Below are 23,139 nucleotides of genomic sequence, written 5' to 3' on the forward strand. Positions count from 1 at the left end.
TTAGATTTCAGGCTACGCACAAACTATATAGTGAACAAGAGTACTGTACCTCACAATACAACACACTATCATTGTGCTGCTTTGATTTGCTCATTTCTATTTAGGCAGTTCATCAAGTCCTTATTTGTGGATAGTAACCATTTTCCTGCCTAGCTGGGATGTATATCAATAGTCTGTCCTCATGACTCACCATGTAAGAGGCGGTCGCTCTGTGTAGTGGGGACATCCGTCGGATCAGGTCCTCCTGGAGCAGCTGGATGTTGGCTTGTAGGGAGGGGGCCGTAGAGCCTAGCATGCCCAGCCTGGAGGCCCCAACAGCGGGCAGCTCCAACCCGAATCCCAGGCTCTGTCCCAGGCCTTCCCTGCTGCTGCTGACTGGGGTCCTGGAGGAAGAGGACAGGGAGGCCAGGAGCTCTGTGTTGCTGAGGGACCCTAGAGGGTTCTTACAGGCCTGGTTGGCCAGCTTGGTGATGCCCCGTGCCTCACTTTTACTCATCTCCGGCCGCTTGCCTGGGGAGTCCATCTTGATGCCTCGCAGATGAGAGCCACGTGGAAGAGAGGAGGAGAGAGGTAGAGCAGGGGAGAAGAGAGTGGTGGGGCGGGAGGGGGGATTGGATTGTAGGGTTGGCGTTGCTGAGCCTGTGAATTCAAAGGGTTGTGGTAGTTTCCATCTACTAGACGGGGAAGATGAAGAGGGGGAAGGAGAGTCGGGTAAATGATCAAGGGTGTTGCCTAGTAACTGTGTCCTCTGACCTTTGCAGGCTAACCTATCAGAACCACCCATAGCCCAGTTGTTTAAAGAGTTCATCCCCTCAGCTTGGGAGAGGAGAGAGGGGGTGGAGGAGAGCTGGTGCTCTGCTCCAACCCCCAGGGCTCCTAGCCCATCCAACCCACTCAAACCCTCCTCTGGCTGGGTAGAGATGTCCAGGATGAGGGGGTCTGTGAGCAGGTTTCCGTACAGAGCTCCAGGCGGTGTGGGCTCCAGCAGGCTTGCAACCTCCTCCAGCAACTCCAGCCCCAGTGCCTCTCCTCTGGAGTCAGGCAGCTCCACTGTCCCCTCAGCCTGCCCCCTGCTGGGGAGTGCGGGGAGCTGCGGGTACACACAGTCCCTCATGAGCCTGGTGCTGCCGATGTCCAACCGGGACACTTTAGGAGGGGGCCGGATCAACTTGGGGCTGGTCTCCCATGGCTCCTCTTCCTGAAGCATGTAACAGGAAGAGAAATAGGGTGTCGCCTGGCTGCTGATTGACAGGTGGGTGGCAGAGGTAGTAGCAACAGGAGGAGAGGGAGTTGCGGATCCCTGGTCCCTGATTGGAGGTAAGTGTGAGGCGGAGTGGTGGGATTGGTTGATCTGGGGCAGGACACGGAAGAGGCGGTGGTGTCTGGGGAGCCCCAGAAAGTTGCTGCAGGGCCGGGCACCGACGGGTGACAGAGGTTTCAACTTGGCAGACTTCGTAGGCTGGGGGAAGACAAAGTCATACAGTGTGTTTGAGGGGATCAGTTCGAGCGATAAGAAAATGAGTAATTATTTGAGTATGCAAGTTGATTCGTAAATCACTGAGTCGCCACCTGGACTTGCATTTTCAAGGTTTAAGTTGCCGTTAAGCACTTGGCCAATAAAATTCTTTGGATAATAAAGATGTCCATTCTCTTCCATCCTAACCGTGTTAATGGATAGAGAATAATGACATCCCAAGGAAAGAACTAGGAAGTAAAATCCATCTACCTTCTTGTTGATGTTCATGTCCTCCATCTTGGCTTTGAGCAGCTTCATCTTGTTCATGGTGATAGAGTTCTCCAGGGACGGCTGTCCCAAAGCCAAGCCCCCTGTCTCGTCCTCCTCCTCCGTGTACATGTTGTACACTGAGCCACCACTGGAACGGACACCAAGACACAAACATTAACGACTTGGACAGAAAATGCAAAGATCACACATGGACAGGCCTTTTACGGGGGAAGAGATCAACAGCTAACAGAGAGAAATATATCCTGTTCTGAACTGTCCTAAACTACTTTAGTCCACAATGTCGTCACACATTCACCCATCCTGACATTGACCAGAGATTTGAGGAAGAATAAAAACCAGGTCTATTTTTAGACAGTTCTACACAGAGACAGTCATTTTAATAACGTATTGTTGACATGCTGGCCCTAACCCTAAACAATTTCATTCCCTATTCTTAACCTTTGGACCTGCCACCTACTCTTCCTAATAAAGCACACGATCTAAGATCTGTTTATCGTCAGAGTGGACAATTACGTAGTTGAATTGGGACTGGGAAATTGGTATTGCACTATTCTGAAAGTGGATGGTGCTCACCTGAGTGATTCTGAGACAGGGGTCAGAGTTCCATCCCCTCGGTCGACGACCCGGAAGAAGTTGAGCTGGTCTCCCTCTCGGTACACTAGGAAAGTGACCTGCTTGCTGCTAGGCAGACTCTTATCCCAGCCCTCCTCCCTGCCTCCCTCCATTACCTCCACCATATCCTTCACTGGGTCCTCAACAGGCACTGAAGGAGAGAGAAACATGCTTCTACATCTGCATTTTTGCTGTAAGGGGTTTTAGGCTGGGTTTCTGTACAGCAGTTTGTGACATCGGCTTAATAAATAAATTTGATTCATTGATTGAACACGTCAGCTAGACAGCCACTTGCTCGGTCGGCCAGTCAGTCAGCCAGGCCAGCCACCCAGTCAGCTAGCCACCCAGTCAGCCAGCCAGCCGCACAGTCAGCCAGCCAGCCGCACAGTCAGCCAGCCAGTCAGCCGCACAGTCAGTCAGCCGCACAGTCAGTCAGTCAGTCAGCCAGCCGCACAGTCAGTCAGTCAGTCAGTCAGCCAGCCGCACAGTCAGTCAGTCAGTCAGCCAGCCGCACAGTCAGTCAGTCAGTCAGCCAGCCGCACAGTCAGTCAGTCAGTCAGCCAGCCGCACAGTCAGTCAGTCAGTCAGCCAGCCGCACAGTCAGTCAGTCAGCCGCACAGTCAGTCAGCCAGTCAGCCGCACAGTCAGTCAGCCAGTCAGCCAGCCGCACAGTCAGTCAGTCAGCCAGCCGCACAGTCAGCCAGCCGCACAGTCAGCCAGCCGCACAGTCAGCCAGCCGCACAGTCAGTCAGTCAGTCAGACAGCCGCACAGTCAGTCAGTCAGTCAGTCAGCCAGCCGCACAGTCAGTCAGCCAGCCAGCCGCACAGTCAGCCAGCCAGCCAGCCAGCCGCACAGTCAGCCAGCCGCACAGTCAGCCAGCCGCACAGTCAGCCAGTCAGCCAGCTGCACAGTCAGCCAGCCGCACAGTCAGTCAGCCAGCCGCAGAGTCAGTCAGTCAGTCAGTCAGCCAGCCGCACAGTCAGTCAGCCAGCCGCACAGTCAGCCAGCCAGCCGCAAAGCCAGCCGCACAGCCAGCCAGCCGCACAGTCAGCCAGCCGCACAGTCAGCCAGTCAGCCAGCCGCACAGTCAGCCAGCCGCACAGTCAGCCAGTCAGCCAGCCGCACAGTCAGCCAGCCGTACAGTCAGCCAGTCAGCCAGCCGCACAGTCAGCCAGTCAGCCAGCCGCACAGTCAGCCAGTCAGCCAGCCGCACAGTCAGCCAGTCAGCCAGTCGCACAGTCAGCCAGTCAGCCAGCCGCACAGTCTGCCAGCCGCTCAGTCTGCCAGCCGGCCGCTCAGTCTGCCAGCCGGCCGCTCAGTCTGCCAGCCGGCCGCTCAGTCTGCCAGCCGGCCGCTCAGTCTGCCAGCCGGCCGCTCAGTCTGCCAGCCGGCCGCTCAGTCAGTCAGCCGGCCGCTCAGTCAGTCAGCCAGGCAGCCAGCCACTCAGTCAGTCAGCCAGCCACTCAGTCAGTCAGCCAGGCAGCCAGCCACTCAGTCAGTCAGCCAGGCAGCCAGCCACTCAGTCAGTCAGCCAGGCAGCCAGCCACTCAGTCAGTCAGCCAGGCAGCCAGCCACTCAGTCAGTCAGCCAGGCAGCCAGCCACTCAGTCTGTCAGCCAGCCACTCAGTCTGTCAGCCAGGCAGCCAGCCACTCAGTCAGCCAGGCAGCCACTCAGTCAGTCAGCCAGTCAGTCAGCCAGTCAGCCACTCAGGCAGCCAGTCAGGCAGCCAGTCAGGCAGCCAGTCAGGCAGCCACTCAGTCAGCCAGCCAGCCAGCCACTCAGTCAGCCAGCCACTCAGTCAGTCAGCCAGCCACTCAGCCAGCCAGCCAGCCACTCAGCCAGCCAGGCAGCCACTCAGCCAGCCAGGCAGCCACTCAGCCAGCCAGGCAGCCACTCAGCCAGCCAGGCAGCCACTCAGTCAGCCAGGCAGCCACTCAGTCAGCCAGGCAGCCACTCAGTCAGCCAGCCAGCCAGCCACTCAGTCAGTCAGCCAGCCAGCCAGTCAGTCAGTCAGCCACTCAGTCAGTCAGTCAGTCAGCCACTCAGTCAGTCAGTCAGCCAGCCACTCAGTCAGTCAGCCAGACAGCCACTCAGTCAGTCAGCCAGACAGCCACTCAGTCAGTCAGCCAGACAGCCACTCAGTCAGTCAGCCAGACAGCCACTCAGTCAGTCAGCCAGACAGCCACTCAGTCAGTCAGCCAGACAGCCACTCAGTCAGTCAGCCAGACAGCCACTCAGTCAGTCAGCCACTCAGTCAGTCAGCCAGACAGCCACTCAGTCAGTCAGCCAGCCAGACACTCAGTCAGCCAGCCAGCCAGACACTCAGTCAGTCAGTCAGTCAGCCACTCAGTCAGCCAGCCAGCCAGTCAGCCACTCAGTCAGCCAGCCAGCCAGCCAGCCAGCCACTCACTCACTCACTCACTCACTCAGCCACTCACTCACTCAGCCACTCACTCACTCACTCACTCACTCACTCACTCACTCACTCACTCACTCAGCCAGCCACTCACTCAGCCAGCCAGCCACTCACTCAGCCAGCCACTCACTCACTCACTCACTCAGCCAGCCACTCACTCACTCACTCACTCAGCCAGCCACTCACTCACTCACTCAGCCAGCCAGCCACTCACTCACTCACTCAGCCAGCCACTCACTCACTCACTCACTCACTCAGCCACTCACTCACTCACTCACTCACTCAGCCAGCCACTCACTCAGCCAGCCAGCCACTCACTCAGCCAGCCAGCCACTCACTCAGTCAGTCAGCCACTCATTCAGTCAGCCACTCACTCACTCACTCAGCCAGCCACTCACTCACTCACTCAGCCAGCCAGCCAGCCACTCAGTCAGCCAGCCACTCAGTCAGCCAGCCACTCAGTCAGCCAGCCACTCAGTCAGCCAGCCAGCCAGTCAGCCAGCCAGCCAGTCAGCCAGCCACTCACTCACTCAGTCAGCCAGCCATTCACTCACTCAGTCAGCCAGCCATTCACTCAGTCAGTCAGCCAGCCAGCCACTCACTCAGCCACTCACTCAGTCAGCCAGCCAGCCAGCCAGCCACTCACTCACTCAGTCAGTCAGTCAGCCACTCACTCACTCACTCACTCACTCACTCACTCACTCACTCACTCAGCCAGCCACTCACTCAGTCAGCCAGCCACTCACTCAGTCAGCCAGCCACTCACTCAGTCAGCCAGCCACTCAGTCAGTCACTCAGTCAGTCAGTCAGCCAGCCACTCAGTCAGTCAGCCAGCCACTCAGTCAGCCACTCAGTCAGCCAGCCACTCAGTCAGCCACTCAGTCAGCCAGCCACTCAGTCAGCCAGTCAGCCAGCCACTCAGTCAGCCAGTCAGCCAGCCACTCAGTCAGTCAGCCAGCCAGCCACTCAGTCAGCCAGCCACTCAGTCAGCCAGCCACTCAGTCAGTCAGTCAGCCAGCCACTCAGTCAGTCAGTCAGCCAGCCACTCAGTCAGTCAGTCAGCCAGCCACTCAGTCAGTCAGTCAGCCAGCCACTCAGTCAGTCAGTCAGCCAGCCACTCAGTCAGTCAGTCAGTCAGCCAGCCACTCAGTCAGTCAGTCAGTCAGCCAGCCACTCAGTCAGTCAGTCAGTCAGCCAGCCACTCAGTCAGTCAGTCAGTCAGCCAGCCACTCAGTCAGCCAGCCACTCAGTCAGCCAGCCACTCAGTCAGCCAGCCACTCAGTCAGCCAGCCACTCAGTCAGTCAGCCACTCAGTCAGTCAGCCACTCAGTCAGTCAGCCACTCAGTCAGTCAGCCACTCAGTCAGTCAGCCACTCAGTCAGTCAGCCACTCAGCCAGTCAGTCAGTCAGTCAGCCACTCAGCCAGTCAGTCAGTCAGTCAGCCAGCCACTCAGTCAGTCAGTCAGTCAGCCAGCCACTCAGTCAGTCAGTCAGTCAGCCAGCCACTCAGTCAGTCAGTCAGTCAGCCAGCCACTCAGTCAGTCAGTTAGTCAGTCAGTCAGCCAGCCAGCCACTCAGTCAGTCAGTCAGTCAGTCAGCCAGCCACTCAGTCAGTCAGTCAGTCAGTCAGCCAGCCACTCAGTCAGTCAGTCAGTCAGTCAGCCAGCCACTCAGTCAGTCAGCCAGCCACTCAGTCAGTCAGCCAGCCACTCAGTCAGTCAGCCAGCCACTCAGTCAGTCAGTCAGTCAGCCAGCCACTCAGTCAGTCAGCCAGCCACTCAGTCAGTCAGTCAGTCAGCCAGCCACTCAGTCAGTCAGTCAGTCAGTCAGCCAGCCAGTCAGTCAGTCAGCCAGCCACTCAGTCAGTCAGTCAGCCAGCCACTCAGTCAGTCAGCCAGCCAGCCACTCAGTCAGTCAGCCAGCCAGCCACTCAGTCAGTCAGTCAGCCAGCCAGCCACTCAGTCAGTCAGCCAGCCAGCCAGCCACTCAGTCAGTCAGCCAGCCAGCCAGCCACTCAGTCAGTCAGCCAGCCAGCCAGCCACTCAGTCAGTCAGCCAGCCAGCCACTCAGTCAGTCAGCCAGCCACTCAGTCAGTCAGCCAGCCACTCAGTCAGTCAGCCAGCCACTCAGTCAGTCAGCCAGCCACTCAGTCAGTCAGTCAGCCACTCAGTCAGCCACCCAGTCAGTCAGCCACCCAGTCAGTCAGCCAGCCACTCAGTCAGCCAGCCAGCCAGTCAGTCAGTCAGCCAGTCAGTCAGCCAGCCACTCAGTCAGTCAGTCAGTCAGTCAGCCAGCCAGTCAGCCAGCCACTCAGTCAGTCAGCCAGCCACTCAGTCAGTCAGCCAGCCACTCAGTCAGTCAGCCAGCCACTCAGTCAGTCAGCCATCCAGTCACTCAGTCAGTCAGTCAGCCAGCCACTCAGTCAGTCAGCCAGCCAGCCAGCCACTCAGTCAGTCAGTCAGTCAGCCACTCAGTCAGTCAGTCAGCCAGCCACTCAGCCAGCCACTCAGTCAGTCAGTCAGTCAGCCAGCCACTCAGTCAGTCAGCCAGCAACTCAGTCAGTCAGCCAGCCACTCAGTCAGTCAGCCAGCCACTCAGTCAGTCAGCCAGCCACTCAGTCAGTCAGCCAGCCACTCAGTCAGTCAGCCAGCCACTCAGTCAGTCAGCCAGCCACCCAGTCAGCCAGCCAGCCAGCCACTCAGTCAGTCAGTCAGCCAGCCAGCCAGCCACTCAGTCAGTCAGTCAGCCAGCCAGCCAGCCACTCACTCACTCACTCACTCAGCCACTCACTTACTCAGTCAGCCAGCCACTCACTCAGTCAGCCACTCACTCAGTCAGCCAGCCACTCAGTCAGCCAGCCACTCAGTCAGTCAGCCAGCCACTCAGTCAGTCAGCCAGCCACTCAGTCAGTCAGCCAGCCACTCAGTCAGTCAGCCAGCCACTCAGTCAGTCAGTCAGCCAGCCAGCCACTCAGTCAGCCAGCCACTCAGTCAGTCAGCCAGCCACTCAGTCAGTCAGTCAGCCAGCCACTCAGTCAGTCAGTCAGCCAGTCAGTCAGCCAGGCAGCCAGCCACTCAGTCAGTCAGCCAGCCACTCAGTCAGTCAGCCACTCAGTCAGTCAGCCACTCAGTCAGTCAGCCACTCAGTCAGTCAGCCACTCAGTCAGTCAGCCACTCAGTCAGTCAGTCAGCCACTCAGTTAGTCAGTCAGCCACTCAGTCAGCCACCCAGTCAGTCAGCCACCCAGTCAGTCAGCCAGCCACTCAGTCAGCCAGCCAGCCAGCCAGTCAGCCAGCCAGCCACCCAGTCAGTCAGCCAGCCACTCAGTCAGCCAGCCAGCCAGCCAGTCAGTCAGCCAGCCACTCAGTCAGTCAGTCAGTCAGCCAGCCAGCCAGCCAGTCAGCCAGCCAGTCAGTCAGCCATCCAGTCACTCAGTCAGTCAGTCAGCCAGCCACTCAGTCAGTCAGCCAGCCACTCAGTCAGTCAGTCAGCCAGCCAGCCAGCCACTCAGTCAGTCAGTCAGCCAGCCACTCAGTCAGTCAGTCAGCCAGCCACTCAGTCAGTCAGTCAGTCAGTCAGCCACTCAGTCAGTCAGTCAGCCAGCCACTCAGTCAGTCAGCCAGCCACTCAGTCAGTCAGTCAGCCAGCCACTCAGTCAGTCAGTCAGCCAGCCACTCAGTCAGTCAGTCAGTCAGCCACTCAGTCAGTCAGTCAGCCAGCCACTCAGTCAGTCAGTCAGCCAGCCACTCAGTCAGTCAGTCAGCCAGCCACTCAGTCAGTCAGTCAGTCAGTCAGTCAGTCAGCCAGCCACTCAGTCAGTCAGCCAGCCAGCCAGCCACTCAGTCAGTCAGTCAGCCAGCCACTCAGTCAGTCAGTCAGCCAGCCACTCAGTCAGTCAGCCAGCCAGCCACTCAGTCAGCCAGCCAGCCACTCAGTCAGCCAGCCAGCCACTCAGTCAGCCAGCCAGCCACTCAGTCAGCCAGCCAGCCACTCAGTCAGCCAGCCAGCCACTCAGTCAGCCAGCCAGCCACTCAGTCAGCCACTCAGTCAGCCAGCCACTCAGTCAGCCAGCCAGCCACTCAGTCAGCCAGCCAGCCAGCCAGCCACTCAGCCAGCCAGCCAGCCACTCAGCCAGCCAGCCACTCAGTCAGCCAGCCAGCCACTCAGTCAGCCAGCCAGCCACTCAGTCAGCCAGCCAGCCACTCAGTCAGCCAGCCAGCCACTCAGTCAGCCAGCCAGCCACTCAGTCAGCCAGTCAGCCAGCCAGTCAGCCAGTCAGCCAGCCACCCAGTCAGCCAGCCACCAAGTCAGCCAGCCACCAAGTCTTTCATGGACACTGCCCAAGAGAAAGAACCAACCAATCACTTCATGGACATTAGGATGAGAGTCGAGACTGTTAGGGCAGTGTTCATCAAATCAACATGTTGCTACAGAGGCTTACAGGACTAGAAGAGGTGAATTTACTGTGTGTGAATACTTATGGGAGTACAGCAGTGAAGGCAGAGAAATCCCAACACATCTCCTCCTAGCTACCTACCTCTCCTGGTGTTGATTGGTCCTCCTCTCATGGCTAGCACCAGTTTCAGAGTACAGCCCTCAGCAATACTGCAGAAACACAAATAGACAGACAAGATAAATGTCAGCAATTATGTTGAAGCTGTCCCAAGTCCTTTGGAAGGATCGGTTAAGCTATCATCGTATTGCTTTGCCTTACAGCTAGCTTGATCGTTCAGGCACGGGTGGTGTTCATTAGGGCACGCAGCGGAAAACATACCATCATTATCAAAAAAAACAAAATATGCATTTCCAGGTAGTCTTTCCCTGTTTCAGTTGGTTTTCTTACATTTGGTGCCCAAAAAACATTGACTGTGAAAACGACAATTATTCCGGAACAAACATCGTTCCTCAGTCAGTCTGCGCTCCAGATGAACTTATACACACATCTGGGAATTCCATTGGAATTCAAACGGAACGTCCGTTTAATACAAATCCACCCACTCTCGCCCTCCATTTCTCAGACTTCAAAAGGATGTTTTGTTGTTACTCAGACCTAACTAAACCTCACCGGGGACCGCTCATGTGGAAAATTAAGCGACAAGCATTCATGACGCAACCACCATCTGCAATCTATAGACTGGGTCTGTATCTAATAAAACTGACAACTCACAAACACATTCAATATGTGACTGTAGCCAATTTGGCATCTTTGGTTCATTGATATCAGGGCTTGGGGAGAAAATGTATTTACTACAAGGGGAGTTCATGTCAAAGCATATAGTCAAGTCCTCCACTTCACTAATTTCAATTAACCACTAATTACAAGATCAAAGTTTATGGTTCGTTTACAGGGCATTGCTATATATGAAAATAGGTCCCAGTTAACTGACCAGATTTTTTTTTTTAAATAAGGGTTGTGAATAGGGTTGTGTTAATTAGGGCACGTAACAGGAAACATTTTAAAATGCTTTGGAACAGAAAGGTAAAATGAACTACTCTTACTTAGTCCAGGTAGCCCCTCACAGTTTCATTCAGTTAGGTGCCAAATGAACACGACCTAGTTAAACTCACCTGTAATCATGCAGACCGTACTCATCCTCCAGCTCCAAGTTGTTCCAGATCAGGTGTTGCTGGGCAACAGGGATACCTGGGGGGGGGGGCACGAGAGAGCGAGCAAGACGACAGAACAGACAGAGGTGAGTTTACACAAGATCTCACTCTTCCTCCAACCTCATAACCAAGTAAGGAATTACCGTACAGAACACCCCTCTCATTTCCACCAATATTTTAGGCTCACCACACAGGACGAATTACAGTACAGAACATCCATGAACAAAAGTACTACAACACACTGAGAAATCAACTAACTTGTGTGGTCAGAAAGTAAAGCAGAGAAAGAAGGTAGTCACCTCATACAAGTACTTGGGAATATGGCTAGACAGTAAACTGTTCTTCTCTCAGCACATAACAAAGATGCAGGCTTAAAAATCTAGACTATCGTAATAGCTCCTCTTTTACTCCTTTTGCTAAACTAACCCTGATTCAGATAATCATCCAACCCAATCTAGATTACGGAGACGTAATTTATAGATTGGCAGGTAAGGGTGCTCTCGAGCGGCTAGATGTTTTTTTATTTTTATTGTTGTCTCTAATGTTAAACCAGGCCTCCCGGGTGTCGCAGTGGTCTAAGGCTCTGCATTGCAGTGCTAGCTGTGCCACCACAGACTCTGGGTTCGAGCCCAGGCTCTGTCGCAGCCGGCCACGACCAATTGGCCTAGCGTCATCCAGGTTAGGGAGGGTTTGGCCGGCAGGGATATCCTTGTCTCATCGCGCACTAGCAACTCCTGTGGCGGGCCGGGCGCAGTGCACGCTGACCAGGTCGCTAGGTGTACGGTGTTTCCTCCAACACATTGGTGCGGTTGGCTTCCGGGTTGGATGCACGCTGTGTTAAGAAGCAGTGCGGCTTGGTTGGGTTGTGTTTCAGAGGACGCATGGCTCTTGACCGTCGCCTCTCGAGTCCGTACGGGAGTTGCAGCGATGAAACAAGACAGTAACTACTGGATAACACGAAATTGGGGAGAAAAAGGGGGTAAAAAAAAAGTTTTGTGTTGCTGCCATGCTGTGTTGTCTTAGGTCTCTTTATGTAGTGTTGTCTCTTGTCTTGTGTGTTTTGTCCTATATTTTCCTTTTATTTTATTTTTAATCCCAGACCTCATCCCCGCAGGTGGCCTTTTGGTAGGCCGTCATTGTAAAGAAGAATTTGTCCTTAACTGACTTGCCTAGTTAAATAAAGGTATAAAGGTAAATAAAAATAAAGGTAAATAAAAAAAACATAGCCTGACAACTCAATTCGTCCGCTGCTCTGTCAATCGCTACATACTTTTAATCTGAGACTGCCATCATTGAAGTCGTCTGTGGTGACAAGGGGCATTGTACAAAACAAAGGCCATCAGCGGTTGGATAATCTCTAACCAATCAAGAGTATCAAAGCCAATAACATTTTAAAACCGCTGCAATACCCACACATGTTCTGGCGCAACCCATCAGTTTGTGGACCAATCAGAAAGTCCCGAATGTGTTCGCATCTGGTGAAATCGGGGAGGTACTCGGCTCCAGACTCATTGCGGAGAAGAAACTAACGTCCGTAGGCGTGGCGTAATTTTTGACCTTAGCAAGGAGTGTGGGTAGCCAGGCAAGAAGAAACATACTTCCATCATTTCTAGTATGGCCAGAAAGTGACGACACTACAGAGGCCATATTCACAAAGCATTTCAGAGTAGGAGTGCTGAACTTGGATCAGGTACCCCGTCAATATAATCTTATTCAGTATCCTCATAAGATTACATTATATTACTTGTTTTATGAATTTCCCACCATTTTCTAAGTCAGAACACAAAAAAAGACAGTTCTAGGACACTCAGAGGCTTCTCTGTTGAATAAACGTGTCTCTGGCTCCATCCAGTGGGAGGCTGAGTCATAGAAAACCAGTTCTAACAACACTGAACAAAAATATAAACGCATAGGAGGCACAGAATAAGTTCGAGGAAAAACAAAAAGAAATGGAGGAACTTATTCAAGAAAGATCAAGGGTAATATATTATAAAAATAAAGCGAACTGGATGGAATATGGGGAAAAATGCACCAAATAATATTTAAATCTTCTATATAGAAATGCTACCAAAACAAATGTATTGAAAATTGTTACAAATGGAGTCACGCACGATTCACCGAATGATATTTTGAAAGAGGAAGTAAAGTACTTTAAGTTTAAGTTTCAGTCGCCTCCATCTCCACTAACAAACTAATTGTATGGATTTATTTCCTAATAATAATGTAAAATTAACATCTGTACAGAAAGACTCATGTGAAGGCCAAATTACAGAGGAGGAACTGCTTGATGCAATTAAAGCCTTTAAGGCTGGGAAAACTCCAGGGCTGAATGTCATACCAGTGGAAGTATACAAAACTTTTTTTGATATACTCAGAGGACCATTAATAGCATGTTTTAACCACTTCTATATAAATGGTAGATTATCAGACACGCAACAAGAAGGTCTGATATCATTATTAAAGAAACAGGACCCAAGTGGTATATATAAAGATCAAGTCCATTTAAAAAAAATTGGAGACCTCTTACACTTCAGTGTTGTGATACAAAAATCCTAGCAAAATGCTTGGCGCATAGAATTAAAAAACTATTGTCAGATATTATTCATCCTAATCAGACAGGTTTTTTTACATGGACAATACATTGGAGATAATATAAGACAGGTACTGGAAACAATAGAATACTATGAAATATCAGGGACACCAGCCCTGGTTTTCATAGTTGATTTTGAAAAGGCTTTTGATAAAGTATGACTGGAGTGTATATATAAATGCCTAGAATATTTACATTTTGGGGAATCTCTTATAAAATGGGTTAAAGTTATGTATAGTAACCCTAGGTGTAAAACAGTAAATAATGGCTACATCTCAGAAAGTTTAAACTATCTTGAGGAGTAAAACAAGGTTATCCACTATCGGCATATCTATTTATTATTGCCGTCAAAATGTTAGCTGTTAAAATGAGATCAAACAATAATATTAAGGAATTAGAAATCTGTGGCTTAAAAACTAAGGTGTCATTGTACGCTGATTCATATTTTCTTTTAAAACCACAATTAGAATCTCTCCACGGCCTCATAGAAGATCTAGATACCTTTGCAATCCTCTCTGGTTGCAGTTTGGATTTAAGTATAACTTTTGTTTGACTGATACCTTTAGTGAGAGGTCAAATGCGTTAATATTTAATAAGGTCGCAGTTGTAAATGAGAACTTGTTCTCAACTAGCTTACCTGGTTAAATAAAAAGGTGAAATATATTTTTTAAACCAAATGATGATAAGTGATATTACGTATTGGATCACAAAAAATTGCAAATTTTACATTACCATGTAGTTTACCAATTAAATGGTCTGACGGAGATGTGGACATACTTGGTATACAAATCCCAAAAGAAAGAAATGATCTCACTCCAATACAATTTTATAAAAAGTTACAAATAGATAAGATCTTGCTACCATGGAAAGGAAAATACCTGTCTATTTGTGGAAAAATCACCCTGATTAACTCTTTAGTCATATCACAGTTGACCTATTCGCTTATGGTTTTGCCTACACCTAGTGACCTGCTTTTTAAATTATATGAACAAAAAAGATTCAATTTTATTTGGAATGGCAAGCCAGACAAAATTAAAAGGGCCTATTTATATAACGAATATGAATTCGGAGGGCAGAAAATATTAAAGCATTGGACCTCTCACTAAAGGCATCAGTCAAACAAAAGTTATACTTAAATCCAAACTGGCTCTCTAGTAAATTGGTAGGAATGTCTCATCCTATCTTCAAGAATGGCCTTTTTCCCTTTATTCAGATTACACCTGCTCACTTTCAGTTGTTAGAAAAGGAAATAATCTCCAAAATAGTTATTTTTTAAACAAGCCTTAGAAAGTTGGTTGCAATTTCAGTTTCATCCACCTGAAAAGACAGAACAAATAATACAACAAATATTGTGGTTGAACTCAAATATACTATTTAATAAAGGTATAATTTTAGTGAATGATATCATAAATAGGATTGTTGGAGTTGTCACACATGCAGCTAACACAGACATATGGAAATGTCTGCTCTACCCAAAATTACAACCAACTAATTGCAGCATTACCACAAAAATGGAAGAAGCAAGTAGAAGGAGAAAAAAGTAAAAGAACTTGTATGACGGCCCTGTATTAAAGAACATAAATGGTTAAAGAAAAGTGTGATAAATAAAAACATATACCAATTTAACTTAAGGACCAAAAAACTGACAGCTGTGCCATATAAATTGCTAAATAGTTCGGAAGAGATTTTCGATGTACCGATTCCATGGCACATGGTTTATGAATTGATACGCAAAACAACGGCGGATTCAAAACTTCTAATTTTTCAATTTAAATGACTATACAAAATTCTTGCAACCAATAGAATGTTATATATATGGGGGATTCAATCTTCCCAGCTCTGCGGATTCTGCTGTGTGGAGGCAGAGTAATTTGATCATTTATTTTGGTATTGTCCATATGTAGCTCGTTTTTGGTCACAGGTCCAGGAATGGCTTAAGAATTGCAACATTTGCCTAGAATTAACGCTGCAGATAGCAATACTGGGTGATTTGAAAAGCCATAGTCAATCAATCAATAATATAATAATTATTTTAGCAAAAATCTTTATTTTTAATTTACAATCTGTAGAAGCTATGAGAATAGAAAGGTTCAGTACTTCTGTCAAGCATCACAGCACAGTTAAAACATATATGGCAAATAGAAATCCAAAATGGATAGTGTTGAGAGATAGATGGGAGGGGTAGAATGGAGCTGAAGGAAGGACTAATAACAAGAACCAATGTAAAACATATGGGGTCTGTAAAATGGGGTTCAGAAATGTTGTGAAATAGCAGTTACAAATAGAAATCAAACTAGATGGACATCAGGAATAGAGGAAGGACTAAAAACAAACAAAATATATCTATTGTGTCTGTAAAATGTGTATAAGATGTATAAACTAAAAGGTAGAAGTCTAAGTGTTATTGTTTATTAGTTCACCACAGACCAGCAAGATGACTCACTCATGCCCCCTACAGGACATAGCATGCTAAAGACAGACTCAGGCCACAAGGCAAACTTTTCTCTGAAGACCATCAGACACTAGCACTTGACGTCAGCGTGAAAACCCTCACACATTGACATCTCACGCAGATAAGCTTGGCATAACTAGAGAGCATGACACCTGCAGTGCATAAACAGGCAAGAGTACTCTCTTCCCTCACTCTACAACCATACTAAGGTACTTGAGTTGTGACTTCTCTTCCTTCTCTCTACAGCAGAGATTGGAACCTTTGATGGGGTGGTGGCCACTAAAAATACAAACTCATCATGAGGTGCCGCCGTTGACCCCCCCCCCCCCCCCCCCGGAGAGAAATTAATAAAGTTAATTTTGTGCAATTCAACACATTTCACCATGGGGTATAGAGAAAATGTTGCTGTTTAAAAGCTAGTTTGCTACAATTACACACATTTTGCCATGGGGTTGGAGAGAAGATTTAGAATTTTATAACTCGTTTCATGAACATTTTTTGATTTTAGTGTTCATTTTCTGCAATTCTACACGTTTTGCCATAGGGTGGAGATAAATGTTTGCCGTTTTTAATGATACCTGAGTGAGACTGACTAACAAACTCCATCTCGACCTTGATTAATACAAGTTTAGATAGCTGGCCGTTAGACTAATGTTTGCTGACATGGGCTAATTGAGTGGCTATCAGTGACTAGTATACTTTAAGAGAAACTGTTGGCGCACAACCAAATTTCACCTTGTGTATTCTACTATTCTACTTCGCAACAGTAAGTTTAGAACCCCGAAAAAGTCCCCCACCCCCCAAACAAAAAAATGCAATCCAAGGCCCTTCAAAAATGGGGCCGCATGCCCATCCCTGCTCTACAACCATGCTGGGGTACTTGAGGACAGAGGACTCCCCCCGACAGCAGCCCTGACTAACACACCCCCCACTGACTGACTGCAGAAGAGCACAACACGCAGAGAGAGAGGTAGAAATAAAACAAGTAGAACCACAAACATCCTCAGATAGGGAGCAAGACAAAGAAATACAACAAATAGAACACCTTAGCCCAGGGAATCTAGGCATGGTTGCATCGCTATGGAAATGATAGGCATCTACTATCTAATGATAGTCTACTTCCAACCTATTTTCAGATCAGTAAGAGTAGGATGAGGAGACAAACAGGAGGCTACTGTAGACTACTGAGATGCATCCAGAGTAGTTCAAAGAGTCTGTCTCCTGACAGAATTGTTTGTCAATCTCAGCTAGAGACTTTCACCTCTCTGTTGTCAGCACTAGTGCCTGTTAGCTATCTCAAACCTGAGCTTCCTGTAAATCACACTGCAGTTGAAAGGAGATAAATGGCTATAATTAAAGGATAAAAAAATTAAGCAAGGCTTGGGAGGTAGGCCTACCACTGAAGCAAGTGGTAAGCAAGAGCTGCAAGGGATTTACGCTTTTACCAAGCTGTGCGTCATCTTGAACTGTACAAAGCCAATTTGTGGTGATCAATATTGTAAGATATTGCATGATCCTGTCAATTATCTTAGAGCATTAGTCAAATAATGGCTATTGTTGATAACTAAATAAAAGTTTGAACATATGTGGACAGAAACTATAAAGATTCTTAAAGAGCATTGTGTATAAAAAGCCATAGCAATAGTATTAAATAGGAACATGATTTGTATCAGTGTCCACAGATTCAGTTACTGGTACCATTTACCACACCACTGACAACCAAGTGACAACCGTAGAGAACACATTGACTCCCCTCTGCCTCTCCCGATAGGCTGTCGTACAATATTAAAACCTGAGGAAGAACATGCATAGCTGCATCATAAACGCCTATTTTTTTTTTGTTGTTGTTGTTTTTTTACAACCGCCATCACTCTACACACAAACAGCATCCCAAATGGCACCCTATTCCCCTATGGGCCCTGGTAAAAAGTAGTGTACTATATAGGGAATAGGATGCCATTTGGGACGCACACGATGTTCCTCTCCCGAACGCCTCCATCCCCCCAGCTGTACTTCATCACTACTAAACACACTGGCTCCCAGAGCCTCCCACCTCACCAGGCCCAGCTCAGCTCAGCCGTGGCTGGATTGATGAGGCCGTTTGGGGCCTTTAATATCCCAAACGTGCAGTGCTCTATCGAGCTCTCAAGGAAGACGGACGGAGGATGAGGCCGAATAAATGATTAAAGAAAAGTGCTTGGATTAAATAAGGTTTAACGTGTGTGTGGAAAGCCAACTAGCCAGAGCCTTTGTCTGCTTGGCCGGAGGAGCAGGGTGATATACGAAGTCTGATGCTGTGAGGATATAAATGTTTCTACTAAAACAGAAAGCCATTATTTGCAATGGAATACATTTGTATCCATCCCTCTTCTTGGCTTAGAAATGTATTTTGTATTGCTTGGCTCATCTTCTGTGTAAGGTGAAAATCCACGTCTCTCTTTATAGTTTCTTATTCTAGGCAGCCAGGATTAGTATTGCATTAAGTCTGAGCTTATTAATATTCATACATCATTTTCAATTGGCCATTTTTCAGGTCGCATTTCACCAGACAGTGTTAGACAGGGAGGGAGCCTATCCTGCTTAAGTAAAGGAAGGGGAAACAGTATAGCCTTGTAGCCAACATGCTGGGTCAGGAAAAGTCACTACTGTACTGTTATATACTGTACCTTCCAGCCTCTGGATCTTGGCCTTGACAGAGATGACTGTCTCGATGGGCGAGACACGCAGCTCAAAGCAGGTCCCCGTCAACGTTTCGATGAACAGCTCCATGGTCTCGTAGAATGGCAACTTGTACTGGAAGGTCCCCACACTGTCGTCGTTATAGATAGGCGGCTCCTTTCTGTCCGACATCTTGGTGAGGTCAGGACTGCTTTAGGGGGAGGGGGGTGTGGGAGGGGCGGCGGCCCAGGGGAAGGGAGAGGGGGATGGGTGTTCTCTGTTGTCACCACGGTAACACATCATGCAGGAAGCCCCAAGCTGTGGAGAGAGAGGTCTCAGTACCTTGACCTTTCTTCTAAGTCCAAGGTCATCCGTCTCTGTTCCTCATACACAAGACACCATGAGGCAAAAGAGAAAAACAAACAGCGATTCTGAGTGGCGTAGCAGTCTAAGGCACTGCATCTCAATGCTATAAGCATCACTACAGGCCCTGGTTTGATTCCAAGCTGTATCACAACCGGCCGTGATTGGGAGTCTCACAATTGGCCCAGCGTGGTTAGGGTTGGCCGGGGTAGGCCGTCATTGTAAATAAGAACTGTCTTCCCTATTTAAATAAAGGTTAAATAAAAAAATAAGTTGGGAAGGAAGGGTGGAGTTGACACACCTGTATGAACCTGGTAGGAAAGGAGTCCTGTACTTCCCTGACAACAAACAATCAACATGAAACATCTAGGTCCTACATTATGTAAGGGGGCCTAACCCCCTCTGTTAATACTAGTGAGCAGAATGCAAAGTATTCCATTATGTCATTCGGAAGAAATGCGTATTAAAATATTCTCACACCAAGACACACACTGAAATGTCACCAACTCTCTCACCTTAAATAGGCCTAGGTCTATATGAGAGAGCAATAGTCTAGATCAAGAAATTACAGTACAATGGAAGTGACAAGTGTAAATCTTTATAAGCACCTTCATGAAACATTCTGCAGAGAGCAAGGCCCAGGCCACAGCTCCTGGCTGCAATATAGTCAGCTGTTAGCCTATATAAAGCCATTGGGAGGAGTATGTTGTGTCAAACACACAGACAGCTCTCTGCAATACAGTTAACCTGTATTTTATGTGACTGCAGTAACATTTAATTTTAAAAGCATGCAAATGTAAAGTTGTGGGCTGATTGATAGGAAAACAACTAGAGATCCCTTTCACACCAACACTAATTTTTATTCCCAATGTTTAAGGCTATATTATACCATTTCAGTCAGCTGCCCTAAATGTGTGTCAATCGTGAAAACAAAGGGTCTTAATCTTGCCTTTATCAGTGGCTTGTTTGTTACACATGGCTTACATGGTTACACAAGGATGTTAACTTCAAAGCTAGCTAGTTAATACACGACCAGACTGCACGCTTTTCTCTCTCTGTCTCACCAGAAACCCTAGCGTTTTGAACTCACCTTAACAGCATCCCAAGACTAGCTGGCAAGAGTGCACCGGCGATGAACAACTGTCTGTCGTCCCAAGACTACAAACACTCCGTATGTTAGCTAGCTTGAAACAATAAAATAGCACAAATGAAAGACAGTAGTAGAAAACTAAATGCATTCATTATTTAGCTAGCTAGCAAGTTCGTTAATCTAACTAAATATGTTGCGACTAGCTAGCTAGAACTAGTTAGCTCGCTAGCTAGCGAGCTAACCACTTTAGCAACCCAAACAATGGCTACCTTGCTTGGGTCGATGGTTGGCTAGCAAACTGCTACGCATACTCTCCTCTTCAGATTCGACATTGTAGATTAGAATCAAAAGGGTCTGCTTATCTTCATGCTTAAATATAAAAAGGAAAGCCTGAAAGCTGCCCTTATTGCCCATGAACTGTGATAGATTGGTAAACCTTTCGGTTTTCGTGAACTCTACTCATCTCACCTGTCAGAAAACAGGAGACTCCTGAACCAGCCCATTGTGACTCTCTTGATTGACAACAAAGGCATCCTATGACGCAACGTGAAAAGTCTAGGTGAACCAATGAGGAGTACACAGAGACGGGACCAATATTGTTTGGTCACAGAGACTGACCCTTCTGCTACAACAAGAACACTGGCTTCAGAGTGACAAAGATACTGATAGCCCAACAAACTAACCTTTCATGGAATAATGCAAACGGTTGTCTCTCTACATTTGAATAACTGGAAGTGTACAAGTTCTCTTTAAGCAATCATAAACTCTAAGGCTTCATGCCACAATGACTAACACCACAATGACTAACGCCCTGTAGCACTCACATCTGTAATCATGAAGTGCTTTGAAAGGCTAGACACACTCCAATTTGCATACCGCCCCAACAGATCAATAGACAACAATGTCAATTGCACTCCACACTGCCCTCACCTACCTAGATAAGACGAATATCAATGTGAGAATGCTGTTCATTGACTACAGCCCAGCGTTCAGCACCATTGTCCCCTCCAAGCTCATCACCAATCTTAGGACCATGGGACTGAACACCTCCCTCTGCAGCTGGATCCTGGACTTCCAGGCAACATCCCCTCTGCCATGCTGACTCTCGCACAGGGGCCCCTCAGAGGTGTGTGCTTAGTCCCCTCCTGCCATACACGACTACAACACCATCATTAAGTTGACTCACCTTGAGTCAATTTACGTTTTATCTATAGATACGTTTTATCTATAATTTCTCTTCATTATTTCTCTTCATATGACAAGGATTAAAAATGATTTGCCAGTAGATTGTCGACTTCATTCATAATGGGAACTGCTAGCTAAGATTTTGAAAGTATGATGTTGACATAATGTGATTTGACCTCATTTTATCTGTGGTCAATGATCTTGAGCCTTCTTGGATGGGGACTTCTAATGTAACTCTATGGCAGCACCCAAGGGGCTAGAATTTTCTAGCTCTACCCTTACTTGGAGGTGACATAGTGTCCTCATGAGTGACAGAACACTGAGCTCCATATTTTCTGCTTGATTGCCCCACCACTAAAGAAAGCACCGAGCTAGGCTGAAACACCTGCATTTTGGAGCTGCCTTACTCAAGAAAACAAAAAAGAGACCACGTTTGTATTATTTTATTTACTCAATGATATAAACTCAGCAAAAAAAGAAACGTCCTCTCACTGTCAACTGTGTTTATTTTCAGCAAACTTAACATGTGTAAATATTTGTACGAACGTAAGATTCAACAACTAAGACATGAACTGAACAAGTTCCACGGACATGTGACTATTAGAAATGGAATAATGTGTCTCTGAACAAATGGGGGGGGTCAAAATCTAAAATAACAGTCAGTATCTGGTGTGGCCACCAGCTGCATTAAGTACTGCAATGCATCTCCTCCTCATGGACTACACCAGATTTGCCAGTTCTTGCTGTGAGATGTTACCCCACTCTTCCACCAAGGCACCTGCAAGTTCCCGGACATTTCTGGGGGGTAATGGCCCTAGCCCTCACCCTCCAATCCAACAGGTCCCAGACGTGCCTAATGGGATTGAGATCCGGGCTCTTCGTTTGCCATGGCAGAACACTGACATTCCTGTCTTGCAGGAAATCACGCACAGAACGAGCAGTATGGCTGGTGGCATTGTCATGCTGGAGGGTCATGTCAGGATGAGTTTGCAGGAAGTGTACCACATGAGGGAGGAGGATGTCTTCCCTGTAATGCACAGCATTGAGATTGCCTGCAATGACAACAAGTTCAGTCCGATGATGCTGTGACACACCGCCCCAGACCATGACGGACCCCTCCATCTCCAAATCGATCCCGCTCCAGAGTACAGGCCTCGGTGTAACGCTCATTCCTTCAACAATAAATGCGAATCCGACCATCACCCCTGGTGAGACAAAACCGCAACTCTTCAGTGAAGGGCACTTTTTGCCAGTCCAGTCTAGTCCAGCGACGGTGGGTTTGTGCCCATAGGCGACGTTGTTGCCGGTGATGTCTGGTGAGGACCTGCCTTACAACAGGCCTACAAGCCCTCAGTCCAGCCTCTCTCAGCCTATTGTTGACAGTCTGAGCACTGATGGAGGGATTGTGCGTTCCTGGTGTAACTCGGACAGTTGTTGCCATCCTGTACCTATCCCACAGGTGTGATGTTTGGATGTACAGATCCTGTGCAGGTGTTGTTACACGTGGTCTGCCACTGTGAGGACAATCAGCTGTCCGTCCTGTCTCCCTGTAGTGCTGTCATCTCACAGTACAGACATTGCAATTTATTGCCCTCGCCACATCTGCAGTCCTCATGCCTCCTTGCAGCATGCCTAAGGCATGTTCACGCAGATGAGCAAGGACCCTGGGCATCTTTCTTTTGGGGTTTTTCAGAGTCATTAGAAAGGCCTCTTTAAAGTCTTTAAAGTCCTAAGTTAATTTCCTACCGTCTGTAAGCTATTAGTGGCTTAACGACCGTTCCACAGGTGCATGTTCATTAATTGTTTATGGTTCATTGAACAACCATGGAAAACTGTTTAAACCCTTTACAATGAAGATCTGTGAAGTTATTTGGATTTTTACAAATTATCTTTGAAAGACAAGCTCCTGAAAAAGGGACATTTCTTTTTTGCTGAGTTTATATACTTTTTACATTGTTTGCAAACTGATATGTGACACGTATGAATGTCAAAATAACATGCAAAACATGTTGCTAAAAATGTGTGGGGCAAAGCCCTGAATGATGGGTCTCCACTGGTTCTCTATCAGGCGGTGTGAATGGAAGGTCCGGAAAATCATTAAAGACTACAACCACCAGAGACATGGACTGTCCTCTGTGCTTCCGCACGGCAAGCGGTACTGGTGAATCAATTCTGACACCAACAGACTGCTGAACAGCTTCTATCCCCATGCCATAAGACTGTTAAATAGCTAACTAAATGGCTGGGACTGAGTTGACCAATGTATTTTATTCTTATTTTGCACTGTCTCTATACACACTCACAGGGCCCTACAGTTACACACACTGATACTCCAACACATACACGTCATAATTTGCTCGCAAACAATATGCACATACATTTATAGACTCTACACACAAACACATAAATCATCATATG

The 23,139-nt window shown here is 48.1% G+C and overlaps 1 protein-coding gene across 5 annotated transcripts in view; it reads right to left on the reverse strand.

Annotated features, from left to right (window-relative positions):
* LOC115193571 (AN1-type zinc finger protein 4) overlaps window positions 1–20,034 on the reverse strand; it is a 37,426-nt gene extending 17,392 nt beyond the window's left edge. Inside the window, exons 1-8 of one of the 5 annotated variants that reach the window (XM_029752316.1) lie at window positions 19,806–20,034; window positions 19,537–19,626; window positions 18,092–18,401; window positions 10,345–10,420; window positions 9,314–9,381; window positions 2,321–2,510; window positions 1,727–1,874; window positions 191–1,459 (exon numbers count right to left, since the gene is read on the reverse strand). In XM_029752316.1, the coding sequence (XP_029608176.1) occupies window positions 191–1,459; window positions 1,727–1,874; window positions 2,321–2,510; window positions 9,314–9,381; window positions 10,345–10,420; window positions 18,092–18,275 (1,935 nt within the window). In that variant the 5' untranslated portion in view covers window positions 18,276–18,401; window positions 19,537–19,626; window positions 19,806–20,034. Of the gene's footprint in view, window positions 1–190; window positions 1,460–1,726; window positions 1,875–2,320; window positions 2,511–9,313; window positions 9,382–10,344; window positions 10,421–18,091; window positions 18,461–19,536; window positions 19,631–19,805 lie in introns of all 5 variants that reach the window. The other 4 variants (XM_029752312.1, XM_029752314.1, XM_029752313.1 and 1 more) reach the window with 4 other exon arrangements.
* Between the last annotated feature and the right edge of the window lie 3,105 nt (window positions 20,035–23,139).

Source organism: Salmo trutta, chromosome 5 (assembly GCF_901001165.1).
Source record: "Salmo trutta chromosome 5, fSalTru1.1, whole genome shotgun sequence".
Taxonomy (NCBI): domain Eukaryota; kingdom Metazoa; phylum Chordata; class Actinopteri; order Salmoniformes; family Salmonidae; genus Salmo; species Salmo trutta.